Source organism: Solanum verrucosum, unplaced genomic scaffold (assembly GCF_900185275.1).
Source record: "Solanum verrucosum unplaced genomic scaffold, falcon-dt-bn FXZP01000118.1, whole genome shotgun sequence".
NCBI lineage: Eukaryota > Viridiplantae > Streptophyta > Magnoliopsida > Solanales > Solanaceae > Solanum > Solanum verrucosum.
In genome coordinates this window covers 1,380,880-1,399,422 of record NW_026020568.1, presented here as the reverse complement: position 1 = coordinate 1,399,422, position 18,543 = coordinate 1,380,880, and the positions used below count along the sequence as shown (strand labels likewise).

At 36.9% G+C, this 18,543-nt stretch overlaps 2 protein-coding genes across 2 annotated transcripts; one reads left to right on the top strand and one right to left on the bottom strand.

Annotated features, from left to right (window-relative positions):
- Window positions 1-263: 263 nt before the first annotated feature.
- On the top strand, window positions 264-4,641 carry LOC125810594 (probable inactive leucine-rich repeat receptor-like protein kinase At3g03770). Its single transcript, XM_049490067.1, has 7 exons — window positions 264-1,602; window positions 1,759-1,892; window positions 3,068-3,308; window positions 3,401-3,606; window positions 3,707-3,744; window positions 3,912-4,023; window positions 4,384-4,641. Exons 1-7 carry the CDS (start codon window positions 264-266, stop codon window positions 4,639-4,641), a joined length of 2,328 nt encoding a protein of 775 aa, XP_049346024.1.
- Window positions 4,642-5,306: 665 nt separating this feature from the next.
- LOC125810631 (histone-lysine N-methyltransferase SUVR3) lies at window positions 5,307-11,712 on the bottom strand. The gene is made up of 3 exons (XM_049490100.1): window positions 11,115-11,712; window positions 8,261-8,658; window positions 5,307-6,639 (listed from the first exon to the last, which is right to left on the bottom strand). Exons 1-2 carry the CDS (start codon window positions 11,710-11,712, stop codon window positions 8,270-8,272), a joined length of 987 nt encoding a protein of 328 aa, XP_049346057.1. The 3' UTR covers window positions 5,307-6,639; window positions 8,261-8,269.
- Between the last annotated feature and the right edge of the window lie 6,831 nt (window positions 11,713-18,543).

The window sequence follows — 18,543 nt, the reverse complement described above, 5'->3', positions numbered from 1 at the left end:
TGGTGTAAATTTTCTGTGATGAAGAGAAGTTGATGTTGTCTTGAAGTTGCTCAAAGTTCTTTTATGAACCAGGTAAAGCCTCCATAGCTATCATGAGCTTTCAAGAATCTCTACTCCGTTAATGAGTGAATTGAATTTGTTTTTATCTTAATATTGCATAGTGTAATTTTATTGAATAACTAAGTTTGAACTGTGCTGCAATTGCAGGCGTTCTCCGGAAAATTTTCATTTATCATAAGAGTTGTTGAGCCAGTATTGTGGTGATGGGAAAAGAAATGGGAGTTGAAAAGCTTCTGGTTTTGTTTTTGGTACTAATCTCAATCAGATATTCAGAGCAATTACAATCATCTCAAGTGCAAACACTTTTGAGAATTCAACATCTTTTGAACTATCCAACAGCTTTGAGTAGTTGGAGTAATGAGACAGATTTCTGTAAGATTGAGCCAAGTTCAACTGTTACTGTTGTGTGCTACGACGAAAACATAACTCAGTTGCATATAATAGGGAGAAAAGGGACTTCCCCATTACCTAGAAAGTTCTCCATTCGTTCATTTCTCAACGCGCTTGCCAAGCTTCCTAGCTTGAAAGTCCTTAGATTAGTTTCTCTTGGTTTATGGGGGCCATTACCTGACAAACTTTCAAGACTTTCAGCTCTCGAGATACTTGACTTGAGTTCAAATTACTTTCACAGTGGCATACCTGAAGCAGTTTCATCCTTAACAGACCTCCAAACTTTAGTGTTAGATGGAAATAGGTTGACTGGCGGAATTCCAGATGGCCTTGGTTCACTTTCAGTTTTGGCAGTTTTGAGTTTGAAGAGCAATTCACTAGATGGATCTTTGCCAGATACACTGCGTGATTTGAATAATCTTCGTGTACTTTCACTTTCGAAGAATAATTTTAGTGGTGATGTCCCTGATCTTAGCAGTTTACAAAATCTTCAAGTTTTAGAGTTAGAGGACAACTCTTTTGGTCCAAAGTTTCCTCAAACTGGAAGTAAAATTGAAAGCATTGCTCTAAGGAATAACAAATTCACTGCAAACATACCAGAGAAAGTTCAGTCCTATTATCAGCTTGAACATTTTGATATTTCTTCCAACAACTTTATGGGGCCATTTCCTCCGTCGTTGCTATCTTTGTCATCCATCACATATCTGAATGTTGCAGGAAACAAGTTAACAGGAATGCTCTTTGAAGATAATCCATGTAACACAGCATTAGATTTTGTTGATCTGTCTGGTAATCTGTTGACAGGATCATTACCTAGTTGCCTTCTGTCTAGTTCTAGGAACCGGATTGTGCATTTTTCCAATAACTGCTTAGCAACCGGAGATGGTACTCAACATCCATTTTCATTTTGTCGGAATGAGGCTTTGGCTGTTGGTGTCTTACCTCAGCATCAAAGACAAAAACATGCTTCTAAAGTGATTCTTGCCTTGATCATATGTGGTAGCATCACCGGTGGAGTCATACTCGTATGCCTGACCATCTTGATTGTCAAATCTTTTCTTGCAAAGAAGGCTTCTGCCCAAAATACCCCAACCAGATTTATTTCAGAAGATGCACCATCTTCATATACCTCCAAGTTATTCACAGATCCAAGTAAGGTTCCTCTCAATAACCAAATTACTGTTTAAAATAGAAGCTTAGGGCAAATATATCTGCTCTCTGCGCCCTAGATGCCTGAAGGCGAGGGCTTTCCTTCAATTCCCAAGTGCCAAGTATACTAACTTGATACCTTTGTATTTCTTGTATAAGGATACATTACTCAAGCAATGAAGTTAGGAGCACTTAGTCTTCCGTCTTATAGAATATTCTCTCTAGAAGAACTTGAGGCGGCAACGAACAACTTTGATACAACAACTTTTATGGGTGAAATTCCTAATGGCCAGGTATGGTATATGAACTCTATTATTATTTCCTGCTATAGCATTGAGGTCTTTGGGTGTTATACTTATGACCATATTAGTAATGTAGCTCACGTGGCAGATGTGGACAAGTCATTCCCAAGAAAGGGAGTTTCAAGTATTTGGGGTAATAATCCATGGAAATGGAGAGATTGATGATGATGTTACACATCGTATTGGAATGAGGTGTATGAAATGAAAGCTTGCATCTAGTGTCTTGTGTGATAATAATGTGCCACCATGTTTTAAAGGCACATTTTATAAAGTGGTGGTCAGACCAATCATGTTGTATGGGGCAGAGTGTTGGCCGTTCAAGAACTCGCATGTCAAGAAGATGAGAGTAGCGGAAATGAGAATGGTGAGATGAATGTGGACACGCTAGGAGAGATATGATAAGGAATGAAGCTATTCGGTACAACGTGGGAGTGGCCAAGATGAGGGAGGCAATACTGAGATGGCTCGGGCAAGTGAAGAGAAGATGCACAGATGTTCCATTGAGGATGTGCGAAAGGTTGGCTATAGTGGTATTAAGAGAGGTAGAGGTATGCCAAAGAAATTTTGGGGAGAGGTGATTAGACATGACATGACTTACGTGTAGCTCACCGAGGACATGACCCTAGATAGGAAGATATGGAGGTCGAGGATTAGGGTAGAAGGTTAGTAGGTCAAGAGTGTTGTCTGGTTTCCCTTTTTAGTATCGCTATTACTACCCTTCTATGATCCTATTCTTCGATATTAGTTTTACTGGTTTTTTCCTTTGCTTCAGTTATCGTATTATTTTGTTGTTGTTGCTACTAATCTTTTCTTCATTGTTTTCAGCAAGAATTCTTCAACTATGTTTGCTTTACACACTTGTTTTCTATATGTTTTACTTGAGCCGAGTATCTTTCAAAACAACCTCTTTACCTTCACAAGGAAGGGGTAAGGCTGCGTACACCCCACCCCACTCTCCCCAGATCCCACTTGGGATTATACAGAGTATGTATCAGTATGGGTGTTATATTAGAGAGGTGGTGTGACTTGTAGTAGTAATGCCATCTGTTTGTTCTCTATCATTTTGGCACAAAAGGATGAGTTTGACTCTTGAAGAGTAAACCTATTAATATTACCAGCTGTTCTCGAGGACTACGGCTCACAAACGTTTTCTGTTTTGGATTCAGATGTACAGAGGGCAGATGAGAGATGGTTCCTACGTTACGATTAGATGCCAGATAATGAAAAGAAGCAATACTAGGCAAAATTTTATGCATCACATAGAGTTGATATCCAAGCTCAGACATCAGCATTTGGTCAGTGCTCTTGGACACTGCTTTCAGTTTTACTCAGATGATTCAAGTGTCAGCAGAATTTTTCTCGTCTTTGAGTACGTACCTAATGGGACCCTAAGGAGATGGATTTCTGGTAATTACTTGACAAGCAGATGTATACCCCTTCCCTATTGTTGGATGTAAATGTGCTTCAGTAATTTGATGTTCTCTGTTGCTTAATTGCAGATAAACATGCTAGACGGAAACTAACCTGGACACAACGTATAGCAGCTGCTACAGGGGTAGCAAAGGGCCTACAGTTCTTGCATAATGGAATTATCCCTGGCCTCTTTTCGAATAATTTGAAGATAACCGATATTTTGCTGGATCAGAACCTTGTCGCCAAAATTAGCAGCTACAATCTGCCTGTTCTGTCGGAGAATATTGGAAAGGTGTGACTACCAACTTTCCAAAGTTCATGTCATTCTTCTACTCACACTAACAAAAGCAGTACATATATATGCCACAATACTAACTTATGCATAGTTGCAGGAATACTGTCAAACTTTTCCAGTTGGTTATAACCAAAGGTGTGTACAAATAACTGTCTAATCAGAGCAGCTTAGTATAAATCAATTCTATGACATTTTATAATATATTATTTACATGCATTTTCACTCAAATTCAGAAAATATTGTATTATTTAGTGATTCTGAAGCATGGACATACTTTAATTCTTTCCTACACTGATTTATAGGGAAAAATATGAAGAGAAGTTGGATGTATATGACTTCGGAGTTATACTGCTGGAAATCATTACAGGGAGACCGATAAAAACCAAAAATGGCATCCTACTCCTACGAAATCAGGTACCATATACACACTTATCATCTGCCTCTTTTTCATTACCTTTGTATAGCTCTGAGAAATACGAAGTGAATAAGCTCAGAGAGTGTACATGGCAAATGAAAAAACTTCAGATGGAGCTGTGAACATTTGAATACTGCAATAAGATGCACATCCAGAAAACTACAGACGTTAAGATGTACACATCATTCGTTTCTTCTAGATGCAAAAACTGTAAAGTTATCTATCAAAACTCAAATAAGAAGAATGTTATGTAGTTATTGGTGCCTATTCATGATTCTGAGGTATTATTAATGCAAATTATATTTACTTATCTTTAGAGTTCTGGCTCTTTAATTTCTTCTTGTTATTTGATGTACTAGTTGCAAGTAAGCATGACGGGAAATGGAGTGAATGTGGTTGATGTAGCAATAAGAAGAAGTTCATGTTCAAGTGAATCATTGAGGACGATGGTAGAGATGTGCTGCAGGTGTTTGTACGAGGATCCGGTGGACAGGCCATCGATGGAGGATTTGCTATGGAATTTGCAGTTTGCAGCTCAAGTTCAGGATGATTATCATAGTAGTGATGCCTCTCCAATTTCACCTATACAACCTTCAGGCCAACTTGTCATTCAGTAGAGACCTATGTCTATTACTAGTAACTAAACATCTTTAACTATTTTTGGACTCGAGTAGCACATTGAATTACAAAGTAGCTTGGCATTTGGTTAATAGATGTTTAGTTAAAGTATGAAAAAAGGAATATTTGATTTTGAATGTTGTTTGGCAGTCATAGGTTTATCCTACATTTGTCCACTATTTTTCTCTCTACTTGTTCAATTTTGGGTGATTCAAATTCCAATGTGTCCCCTGGATATGTAGGGTACTCCCTCCGGTCTATTTTACATGTCATGTTTGCTTTTTTTGCATGCTATCTTGGGCCATCTATTTTTAATAAAAACGACAAGCAAAGTGGACCAGAGGCAGTAGTGATTGTCTGTTGAATGAACTCAATATTTTATTTGATACATGATATATTCATTCAATCTATATCATATCATATTTATACTATTCTAAATAAATGTAAAACTGGGAAGAGCATAAAGTTGTAAAGTTGAATTACCAAAATATCCATAAAGTGAGATATTAATAAAGGCATGAAGAAGATGCATAAATTACAAAAAGGGGTAAGAAAGGAGATCTGGAAAATAGACAAATTCCAAAAATAAGTTGGGTTATTTACATGGGAAAGATTAACCCAACTAAACAGGGTAGCCAAACATCTGCCTTTTGGAGTACTAATAGGAGTTAAAACACCATCAAAACAACTGTGGTTTCTTTCAAGTCAAAACACCAAAAAATACATGCAGGTACCATATTCCAGATTTTCTTGACGGCTTTCTCAACTTTCTTGAGACACCATCATAAAAGTCTTTGACTTTTGCAAGGCATAGCACATTGCTGTCTAGATAATGTTAAAGACGTGTACCAAATATCTGCTGCAACTGGACAGTGAATGAAGAGGTGAGGGGTAGATTCTAAACTGGATTGACACATGTGGTATCTATTGACTACCTGGATTTTTCTACTGCTGAGGTTGTCTTGAGTCAAGCATGCTCCTTTTAAGATTGTCCAGCTGAAGCACATCACTTTTGTAGGGAGTCAACTTCTCCAAATCAGCTTCCAAGGCCATAAATCAATCATCTTACTGGAGCACATAGGGGCATAGGCCGACTTGACTAATTATGACCCTTCTCTTGAGCTACCCCACTTTGTCCGTCTGCATTGTGATTGTTCACTGTAAAGTTCTGCAAAGAGTTCAGGAGGGTCATTAAGTCTTCAACTTCCCAATCTTGAAGATGTCTACTCAAAAGAGGACTCTGGGTGTTGTTCTCTCTATTCTACGCAATACTGGAGTTTTGATTGGCTGCAATAAGGAAACTATATGGGAAGGTTTGCTTTAGAGGTGAGTTCCCTACCCATTTATCTTCCGAAACTTGATGGTTGCCCCATTTCCCACTTCAAAAGATGTATTGGATGAAAAATCCTGCCATATATGGCTCGAATACTCTTCCTTTGCCATGAGGTATTGTGACTGAATTGGATGTCCAGTTAGAGTGACTTCCATATTTTGCTGTGATGACATCTTTCCATAGCCTGGGATCTTCCAAATTATATCTCCAGTGCCATTTCATTAACATGCTTCTATTGTGGGCTGCCAGATCCTTCACTCCCAGTCCACCCAATGGTTTTGAAAGTGTGACTTTAGGTCATTTCACTAGATGGAATTTGTGGCAAGACTGTTACCCTCCCATAAGAAGGTACTCCCGAGTCTGTCTAACTGATTTTGGATTTTGGCTGCTATAGGGAAGAATGACATGAAATAGGTTGGTATGCTGTTCAGGACACCATTGATAAGGATAAACCTGCCTCTTAAGGATATATATTGTCTTTGCCAAGAGGCTAGCCTCTTTTCAAACTTTTGTATCACACCATTACAGATCTCAACTAGCATATTCAGTTCTGATACGTCATTCATATGGTAGATGATACTTTTTGACATATTGATGTGAAGACCAGACATAGCCTCAAATAGCATAAGTGTGAGGTTTAGGTATAGGACTGGTGATTTCTCCGCTGCACAGAATATAGGAGTGTCATCAGCAAAAAGTGAGAAACAGAGACAATTGTACCAACATTCACAGTAAAGCCATCAACCCATTGTAGTTGTTTTGCCTTTACCAGCATCAAGCTAAGCCCTTCCATTGCCAAAATAAATAGGAAAGAGGAGAGGGGGTCTCCCTGCCTGATCCCTCTACTTGGAGAGAAAAATCCAACTGGACTTCTGTTGATTAGGGTGGAGTTTTTGACATTTTTATCCCTCATCTAAACACTACTCCTATAGTATTTTTATACTACTTCTCTTCTTGAATTAACCACTCAAGAAGAAGAAGAATACACTGAGATGCTCATAACCGACAATGATGACAGTATGGAACTCATGAAAACAACAATTATTGCCAATTCCAACAGAGATTCCCAAAGAAGTTATACAAATTTACAAAAAAACCTTTATAGGCAACAATTATTAGTATGATAATTTATAATTAGTTGCTTATAGGTCTAGCTCTTACGGAATCCTTCCTAGAAGATGGTTGTGTAGATTAGGTGTTCTTCTTTAGGTGCTTGTATTTGTGTGTGAAATTTGAAATTTCTATTAAAAAACTTAAAAGCTTTGGCCTTGAATTTATTTAAGAATTGTCTTTACATAGTTGCTACATAGATTAATTTTTTTTTTTGAAAAAAAAATAGTCATTGCTAGCTATAGCCTATAAGTACTACAATTTTTTTTTATATTAAATAGACTATCAAACTACAAGTCTTTTCTTTTTATAAGTACTAAAAATTATATTTTAATAAAATATTTTAATTCAAGTCTTTTTTATTTATGTTTTATAGTTTCTTACTTAATTACTTTATAATTTTTTAAGTTTATTAAAAATTAATCGTTAGCCATTGCCAGCTCTAAAAAGCTAGCCGTTTAAGTTTGGAGTTCATTAAATCTGTGTCGATTTACTAAATTTATGTATTCTTGTATCACACTATCGTCTTTTATAATTTTTAGTGCTTAAATATTAAATTAGTTACAAAAATTAAATCCTACTAAGGGCCCCGGATCCCACCTGTCTGTCCCCTTAGCTTAGTGGAATGGGACAGGCCGAGGGGTTCGTCCCGCCTTCCCCCCCCCTCAACGTTAGTAGTTGGAGATGGAACCAAGTGTGATCCAAGCTGCATCTTTTGTCAATTTAATCAGTAAACTATTTTACTCACTTAATATTCGTTGATTTCAGCTACACGTTATTCTATATCCTCAAGCAATTTATGTAATATCTATTGTCAGAACACATCATAAAATTTGATCTTCTCCTTTTCTTTTGCTTCAAGCATCTGATTTTTGATACCCATTAATCCGGACTAGCACCGTAGAAAGCCTACTATATTTAGTGTTTCGTACCAAAGAGGACTCCATTACTAGGACACAGACCTGAGACTTATTTTAAAGAGTGAAGGAACCTTTCACATTCCACCACACCCCCTCCCTTCCATGGTCTCTTCAATCCTTTCTAGATTACAACATTTTACGCTCAAAGCCATGTTCTCTATAGCTGAACTTGACAGTGGCATGCATTGACCTCATTTTCTTAAATACAAGCCGAAGAATAAAGGTACCACAACGTTTAAAGCAACAAAATGTTACCTTACTACATCATGTGTGCTCTGCTGGAAGGATCCCAGAACAACAAGCACTACTGCAAAAGCATTGAGAGCCTGTAGAGTTTACTGTAGTGTCCCCATAACTGAAAGCGAGCTCTTCATTTTCCAAAATGACCCTGGAAGACAAAAAGCAGACTCTGGGTAGCAGAGCTCCAGAACTTCGCACTATCAATGTAGAAAGGTTACCACCATCACAAGAATGGTTAATGAAGCGGGCAATATTGCCAATTCTGGTAGCATCAATGTTAATCCTCATACACGCATTTCCAGATGGAAGGTGCTCCTTCACAACCAGGAGTGCAGGCGAAAAGTGGCCACTCTTTGAAAGTTTGTCATATAGCCTCTGGCGATTTCTTGCTTCCTCAGTGGTCAAAAGTTCTCCTTCGGAAAGAAAAAAGAAAATCACAACCCAAAAAAGGAACCAGTTTGTCAAAAAGAAGCATTATAAGTACACATCAGCACAAAAAGAGCAAGAAAGTAGATAGGTTTGTCCACGTTGACAATTTTCAAGTCTTGAGAAGTTTGAGAAAATTCATATATATACTGCGTTTACTGTTTAGTGAAATGCCAAGAGAACTTCACCAATTTCAACAATTATTGTGGATACCACTCTCAAGAGAACAGTCAATTTAGCTTTATTTTTTTGATAAAGGTAACATTTGTATATCAATCATCAGCTCAAAGCTGGTATCCAAAAATTTACATCATATCCTCCCTCCACACATGTGTGTTGGGAATAAACAAAAGATAAAGAAAAGAAAGAAGAAAAAAAAGAGAACTATCCCTAGATCCTCCTTTCACCTTTATAAGGACCCTAGAATGTCTACAATAGCCACAAGGTCATCTATATACTCTGAACTACACCAATAGCAAAAAGTGATAATGCGGTTCATTTTAATCTTGTGCAGAGGGCTTTTTTAGATGAAAAATAGTTGAAAATGCTTCATTTAGTTTAATTGTATCATAAAAGTCAAAAAAAAAATCCTATAACTTTTCAATAAAAAATAATAAATAAATTTATGTAATAACAAGGGGAAAATATTTTTAATTTCAAAGTAATTGAATATTTGCATTTTAGGACTAAAACATGGTTAATGCACTTTAAGCAATGTCAATACTAATACATGATTTGCTTATTTTACACTATTATTTATTATTCAATATATGATTAAACAAATAAAAAAATATAATTATAATTAACAAAAGAAATGTACATTTAAAATATTTATTTTTGGAGGGCCAAAGACTTCACCTTTTCAATTATAGAGAAAAATAATTAGTTCAAAGGAAGAGAAGTTACAATATTTTTAGTAATATCATGAATTTTGAGTGAATAAAAGTTACAAGCTTAACCCATTTGGCTAATCCATATTTTACCCATAGTTTACCCATAGTTTACCCATATTTTTATGGGTTGAATATGGGTATCAACTCATATTTTACCCATGTAAAAAGTCACTCACCCAACCCATTAAAATATGGGCGGGTTGGGCGGATTACCAAAATATGGGCTCATTTTGCTGGCATTACTGTCGAACTTTGACAAAAGGCTCATCAATCCCATGCGTTAAAAGTTTGGCTCATATATGTCATTTTCGTTAGAGAAAAGGTTCATCCATGCCAATATTTGTTAACTGAAATGGCATAAATGAGTTAAACTTTTTAACGGATGGCATAGATGAGCCTTTTCTCAAAGTTTGATGGCATATTTTAGTCTCAAAGTATTAACCCCTACTGTCCGTACAGTACTTCACTGAAATTTTGAACTGCATTCATAATTCACATTGATTAACCATCTAATCTTTTCACAGAACCAAAAGAATGAGGCCTTATCTGCTGACTTTAACCTTCAACGCTTCAGAGTGAGAAGGCCTTTCAGAAGAAAGTTCCAGGTTTATACACACTTCAACCTCCGTTAAGTGCAAACAAATGAGGCCTTAAACACCGCGCCCAATAAATGTACATCACATAAATGGGATGGAGGAGTATATTCCCTTTAAGGAAAAAACCACATTTAGTTTCCTCAGTTAAGCACCTTAAGCAACATATGGCCAGAAGCATGAGAATATTTGGTTTTTATTGGTGTCACCTTTTTTACTTTATTCCCCTATTTCTTTATATCACGAAGTCTTGCTTGTTTCTTGGCCAAATGCTGGTCAATATAAGTTAAAATCAATTATGCATCAAGTCCAAATAGTCAGAGTTGTCTACATGAATCCTTTGTGTTCACACCGCTCGTTTTGACTCCATTTCGTTCCAATACGGATAATTTGATTTCTCCTGCTTCATTTTGTTCTGTGTGAATCAGGTGTCTAAAACCAAAGGTTCTCAAAATGTCACACTTATCCCTCTATTGAAATACAACTCTAAGAAGAAGACTCCTACCAAACACCAAAACTAGTGTAATAACAACTGAATCTCAATAACCAATCCAAAAAAAAGAACCTTAATAGCAACTAGTCCCTGCGTAGATCATTTGTCATTATCATATTAACAAACACCAATGGTTTCATCGGTATATCTAGTATCTCACCAACTCTTTCAGTGATGCTTTTTATTGGTCAGTAATTTTCCCTAAGATCAGAATCAATCTCAAACCTCATGTTGGTTAAACTTTCTTCCGGGGAGACAACAGGATTGAAATAGGTCTACCCATTTGAGCATTAAATGACAACCTTTATCGAGTCGTCAATGTTCCCATCCACATAATAAGCAATTGAAGAAGCATATTAGCAGTATCCACAATCTAAAACATAGTAATAATTGATATAAATAGGAGTTCATATGAGCTCATTGTTGAAAATATTCCTATTGAACAACAACATCAAAAATTTTACCTGTATACTCGCATATGAATTTCCCTTTTGGAATGAATTCAGCAGCACACAAGCTCCAGCCTTTTCTCCTATCCTTCACAACCTTCAGCTTCACTGAAATTCCTTTCTGAGTTAACCTATTACCGCACTCCAACCCGCAACCGCAACTTGGCCCGCATTCTCGGGTCGGCAAATCAGAAAAATCCATACATGCGCAATTAGAACTGGAGTCCAAGTCGCAACTCTCACAATCGCACCCATAAGCACCCTCCACCCGGACTATAAACGGGTCCGACCTAACCCGACCCGATCCACCTCCCCAGGGGATGGATGGAGAGGTGGGTAAGGTCTGAACAGGGGAATAGATGAAATTGGCGTAAAGTTCGGAGTCGACGGAGTTGAAGAAAGGAATAGGGTAATTCTCCAAGTTTCTAGAAGCATCGGAGATTCGACTGGAAGTAATAGTCTTGGAAACTACATGTAACACCTTGCAGGTTGCTGAAACGGAGGCTAGACCGGCAGGCTCTAAGTATGGAAAAACGAGATGGGCGAACCGGCAAAGTATTCCGGCGCTGTCGTCGTCTTTTTCCGATTCGCCGGTTCTTTGTTGTTTGTCCATTGTTGCCACAATTTTTTTTTGACGATTCAGGTGTGGCAAAATTTTACAGCTATATTTTTATTATATAGAAGAGTGAAGCCAACCAAGACGATCAAGGGTATTTTGGTAATTTTACCACTAGGAATCAGCTTGTACCTCTACCTACATGGCAACCTATCATCCACAAATTATTATTCTACTATTATTATTATATTATTATTATTACTTTTCTACTTATATATAAGAGAGAGTTTATGATGGGACATGTGAATGTCCCATCATAAACTCCCTATATAATACATAATATAATAATATAATATAATAAATCATTTTTTTTACTATATAATATATATAATATATATTTATTTTCTAAGGGAGTTTATATAATATATAATATAATATAATATAATATATACATAAACTCCCTTTTATTATATATTCTACTTATATATATAATATAATATAATAAATCATTTACAAATGACTTAAAATATTTAATATTTAAAATTCTATCATAAAATAGGTTGACTCTCAAAATTCTATCCGGGTCACATAAATTAGCAAGTTATTTGAAAGTTACATAAAAATATTATAAATCACAATAATTAATAACTTAAAAAAAAATTTAAAAAAAAAGTGCAAATTTGGATGACTCTTCAAATTTCATTTGTGTCACATAAATTGAGACAACAAAAATAGCATATATTGCGTCCATTTTAATTTATTTGTCTTAATTTTTTTTTATATTTACAAATTGCGTAAAAATACTATAAATCATGATAATTGACAACATAAAATATGTTTTGATACAAAAAATTGCATTGATTCTTCAAGTTAATCTATCGTAAAAATACTATAAATCATGATAATTGACAACATAAAATATTTCAGAAAAATATACATATAAAAAATTTCGATTGATTCTTGAAATTAATCTATCGTTAAAATTTATGTATAAAATACAATAAATCGTGATAATTGACAACTTAAAATATTTATTAAAAATGCACAAAAAAAAAGAAATTGACTGATTCTTAAAATTAATCTATCAATGTCACATAAAATGAGACAAAAGTAGTAATATGTATTATTTAATGTCAAATTACTGAAAACTAAGTAAAATGTATTGTAAATCTTAACAATTAACAACATTTGATTAACTCTTGAAATTCTATCTATGCTACATACATTGAGACAAGTGGAGTAATATATATTAAGTATTTACAAATTACGTAAAAATATTATAAATTACATTATTAACAACTTAAAATATTTAAAAATCATATTAAATTTAAATAACTCACTATATTTTATCTGTGTCACATACATTAGGACAAAAAATAATAGTTATTGGGCCCGTGCGTAAAAGAGTTTATGCCCAAGTATAATATATAATATTCAATGACTCTCCAAATTTCATTTGTGTCACATAAATTGAGACAACAAAAATAACATATATTGGGTCCATTTTAATTTATTTGTCTTATTTTTTAAAATTTTTTATATTTAAAAATTGCGTAAAAATACTATAAATCATGATAATTGACAACATAAAATATGTTTTGAAAAAGATACAAAAAATACCATTGATTCTTGAAGTTAATCTATCGTAAAAATACTATAAATCATGATAATTGACAACATAAAATATTTCAAAAATAAATACATTTAAAAAAATTCGATTGATTCTTGAAATTAATCTATCGTTAAAAATTATGTATAAAATACAATAAATCGTGATAATTGACAACTTAAAATATTTATTAAAAAAACAAAAAAAAATTGACTGATTCTTAAAATTAAATCGTGATAATTGACAACATAAAATTGTTCAAAAATGTTGTATGTGGGTAGTCTTATTGTGCCTTGAATAGCGTCAAAGAAAGTACAGGTTTGTGATAAAAAAAATTATTCCTTTATCCACGCAAAAAATCGCTTCAAAAATTTCGTTATTAGCCCCAAAACATACCATTTATGTTATTGGGCCCGTGCATAGCACGGGCAACAAAATCTAGTAGTTCAATAAATATTTAACAATTTACTATGTTTATTAAATTTGAGGAAAACAATAGAAAAATTATTTAATCATTAACACTTCAAAAAAATCATTAAATTTAAAAATAGGGAAAAGGGTCAAAAATACCCCTCAACTTTGTTTTATTGGTTGACTTTGCCCATACCGTTAAAAGAAAGTTAGTTTTACCCCTCATTTGACGGAAAACCCCAAATTATCCAAAAAAAAATGTAACAAACCATTCCTTATTTTTAACCCAATACCCCGACCCCTCTCATTTGGTTTTTGGTGAAAAAGCCTTCCATTTCTGTCAAATGACCCGGCCTCCCCTGGCTCTTCCCCCGTTCGGGCTCCCTTTCCTCCCTATGGTATGCTCCCCCGACGCAGGCCTACCACGCTTCGCGCCTGCAGCGTTTTCGCAAGACGGTCTTTGCCAGGACGCCCATCCGACGCATCCGTTATGGTTATCTCATATCCCCTTTTGTCTTTTCGTATGATTTTGCTTACTATACCTGCTGTTGTAGCATTATAAATTGCATTCTTACTCTTGTTGCCATCTACTAGTTCTTACATAAGCAATTTGCAAGAAGTAAACGAAGTCTTTCCTTTCGAAATCCACTCCTGAAGTCACGTGCAAAGTTTACCTTCCCGCGGTCAAAACAAGACTTACGAATAACAATTAGACCTTTGAAGCTCATTTTCCAGCATTCCTTTCAATTTTTTCAACCGATTTGGCAACTTTCAGCTATACAAAGTTAGGTGATTTACTGGGTCAGGAAAAACCTTCTGTACAAGGTTCGAAATGGTGAATTGAGGTAGAGTAGACCGATGATCCTGTAGTCATTTGGCCGGCTATTGAAAGAAAAAGCTTGCATCTGCTTCCCCTATTATATAACTGGTCCCATCTATCTCCAAACCTAACGTGGTAGTTTCCCATCATAGGGCTTTCTAATCACATTTTCACCTGCTTTAAGCCTAAAGACCTCGCTACCTCTTCTTCATCATCTGCTTCTTTTTCCTCTACATCATTTTCTCACACCAAAATCACACTCTTTTCTCATCGTTAGACAAATCACATACTCTCTCTCACACCGACACTCCTTACAATTCATTATTTTATCAAATCATCATTCTTAGGGTTTGTGAATGAACGATTGAGTCAAATTGGTACTTGAATTTCACTGTTTCAAATAAGAAGTTAGATCTTAATCTTAAATAATTCTAAAGTAAAGTGAAGCAAATATGAATGTTGATTCATTGAGTGCTCGTCTATCTTCTACTTTCAGGAGCTATCTAAAGATTGGATTTTTATGTGATTTATGTTGTTAATTTTGGTGTAGGAATGAAATGGGAGAATCTTGAGGCGGAAATGTTGATGGGTTTTGAGGAAATAGTCGTGGATGATGATATAAGAGAGAAGTTCCCTTGATGCTTTTGTAGACATTGATGGGTTTTGATAGGGCTGCTGACTTGGAGGGGGTAGAGTAGTGGGAGAGGTGGTGGTGGAGGCGGAGAGGGTGGTGGCTTTAGTGGTGGTGGTGAAAAACAAAGTTGATTTGGGTAAAATAAATGGGTTATATGATTAATTGGGTCGGATCGGGTTAAAATTGGATAATTTAAATAAAATTGGGTAATTTGGGGCTTTACATCCAAATGAGGGTCATATATGGTGAAATTAGTAATGGTAGGGGTAAAACTAACTTCATTTTAATGGTAAGGACAAAGTCAACCAATAAAACAAAATTGAGGGGTATTTTTTATCCTTTTACCTTAAAAATATGCAACACAAAAAGTTATATTAATAGCAAAATGTCACGTCTCGATTTCTCGAGTCATGATGACACCTACTATAACCCACCAGTAGGTAAGCCAACTCGTAACCCTTGAACAACAAGTAATGGGTCTGAGGGCAAAAACTAAACAAGAGTATGCAAAATTTAAGACAACCATATAAACAGGCGGAAGCAAACCAAAACATATATATACAAATAAAGATCCCTCACTAGTACAGAGCTACTAACAAAACGAGTACAAGTCTCAAAAGTGGACCACATAAACTAAACTGTCTCAAAAGGCAAAAGACAAGTCTATATATACATATGGAGATTGAAATAGTACAAAACATCGTGTGCTCACCCCCATCTCCAGATCAGACTACCCCATGCCTCGTATTGATGACTTGTTTGATCAACTTCAGGGTGCCGCCATGTTTTCTAAGATTGGTTTGAAGTCTGGGTACCATCAGATGAGGATTAGGGCAGCGGATATCCCTAAGACCGCATTTAGGACTCGTTACGGCCACTATGAGTTCCTTGTGATGTCTTTTGGATTGACTAATTCCCCTGCTGCCTTCATGGACTTGATGACACGTGTGTTCAGGCCATACTTTGATTCATTTGTTATTGTCTTCATTAATGAAATACTGGTATACTCGCGGAGCCGGAGTGAGCATGAGCAACATTTGAGGATAATACTCTAGGCTTTGAGAGATTTGCAACTTATGCCAAGTTGCCAAGTTCTTAAAGTGCGAGTTTTGGCTTGAGTCTATAACATTCTTGGGGCACGTGGTGTCCAAGGAGGATATTATGGTGGATCCGACGAAGATTGAGGCCATTCGTGGTTGGGCTAGGCCCACTTCTGTGACTGAGGTTAGCAATTTCGTTAGACGGACGGGATACTACAGGCGTTTTGTTGAGGGTTTCTCCACTATTGTTGCACCTTTGACTCGATTGACTCGCCAGGGTGTTCCTTTTATATGGTCTGAGGAGTGTGAGTTTAGCTTTCGAAGGCTCAAGGAGTTGTTTACTGCCACTCATATATTGACTCTTCCAGTTGAGGGCGAGGGTGCATGGTATTCCCCCGGTGTCGTGGCAGGGTGCTTATAGTCACACACCAACGGGGATCATCTCTTTTATGCCGGTTAGGCTATTAGTTGCTTCTGGGTGTTTAGCTTATTTGGTCTATGTGCAAGATGTGAGTAGGAAGGGCCATTCAGTTGACTCAGTTCCTGTGGTTAGAGAGTATGCAGATGTGTTCCCTACAGACCTATTTGGTCTACCCTTAGAGCGTGACATTGATTTTAACTCTAATGTCTACTCTAAGCCGTCCTGAGCCTATCCTGAATCACCCTCACCTGATCCAAGGCCTCCTGAAGCAAATCTATACCACGCGGCCTAGACTCTGTAAACTCAAACCAACCAACTGGAGAGCGACAACGCCTACCATATAAGGCCTCGAACGGAGACATCTGAATACTAGAGTGGTAGCTGTTGTTGTACGCAAACTCCGCCAAAGGAAGGAACTGGTCCCACTAACCTCCAAAATTCATACCACAGGCCCGCAACATATCCTCAAAGACCTGAATAGTACGCTCCGACTGGCCATCCGTCTGTGGGTGAAATATTTTGTGCTAAGGTGTATATGCCCAACTCCTCCTGAAAAGCCTTCCAAAAGCTGGAAGTGAAATGTGAACCCCGGTCTAAAATGATAGAAACAGGAACACCATGAAGACGAACCACCTCCCGAATGTAGATACGAGCCAACCTCTCGGCACTGAAGGTAGTATGAACAGAAAGGAAGTGAGCTGACTTGGTCAATCGATCCACGATGACCCAAATGCCGTCAACACCTTTAGAAGTCCAAGGTAACTCCACAATGAAGTCTATAGTGATACACTCCCATTTCCACTCCGAAATGGGTAATCTCTGGAACTCACCAGTTCTCAAATGCTCGGCCTTCACCTGCTGGCAACACAAACAACAGGATACGTAGTCGACAATATCTCTCCTCATACCGCTCTACCAATAATGTTGCCTCAAATCACAATACATCTTAGCTGTTCCCGGATGGATAGAATATCTGGAATCATGGACCTCACTCAAGATCAGCTGAATCAAACCCCCAGCTCTCAGAACACACAACCGGCTATCGAATCTCAAAACCCCATCTGAATCTAAGGTAGCCTGTCTAGCATCACCTGTCAACACTCTGTCTCTGAGTGCCACCAAAGACTCATCCTCGAACTGACGACCACTGATCCACCTAGCAAGGATGATTGAACTCCCACATAGGCTAACACCCGTCTGGAGTCTGAAATATCAAGTCTGATCATCCGGTTAGCTAAGGATTGGATTTCTAAAGTCAACGGTCGCTCCGAAACAGAAATGAAGGCTAGACTACCCATACTCCTCGCCTTTCAGCTCAAGGCATCTGCTACTACATTTGCCTTTCCTGGATGGTAGGGAGTAGAGATGTCATAATCCTTCAAGAGCTCTGATACCAACTTGTCACGTCTCGATTTCTCGAATCATAATGACACTTACTATAATCCACCCATGACTTGGAGTTGGCGGTGGTAGTTTTTGAGCTTAAGATTTGGAGGCACTATCAATATGGGGTTCGTTGTGAGATCTACACTGATCACCGGAGCCTGCAGTACCTTATGAGCCAGAGGGACCTTAATTCGAGGCAACATCGTTGGATTGACAGCCATTTTCAGCTTTTCTTTAAATTTCAAAGTTGAACATCTTGAGCTATAGAGCTCCAAATTGGGTGATTCAAGAGGCTAGGTTGTGAGATTTTTCGAGGAAAATGCGTTGGTGAGCTCAGAAGCTGCTTTGGGACGTTCTTTTGAGGTAAATTCTCATTTTTACCTGCTGCCATGGCTACTTTGTGAACTCAATTTGTGGGATATTTTGGGACTTGATTTCTCCCTCATTCTAAGTCCGAATTTGATGATTCAAGTGGCTATTTTCAATGATTTTCGCGGAGAATGTCTTGGTATTGTTGGAATTCACTGTAGACCTCCTGTTTTTGGTAAATTTACTGATTTTAGTTGC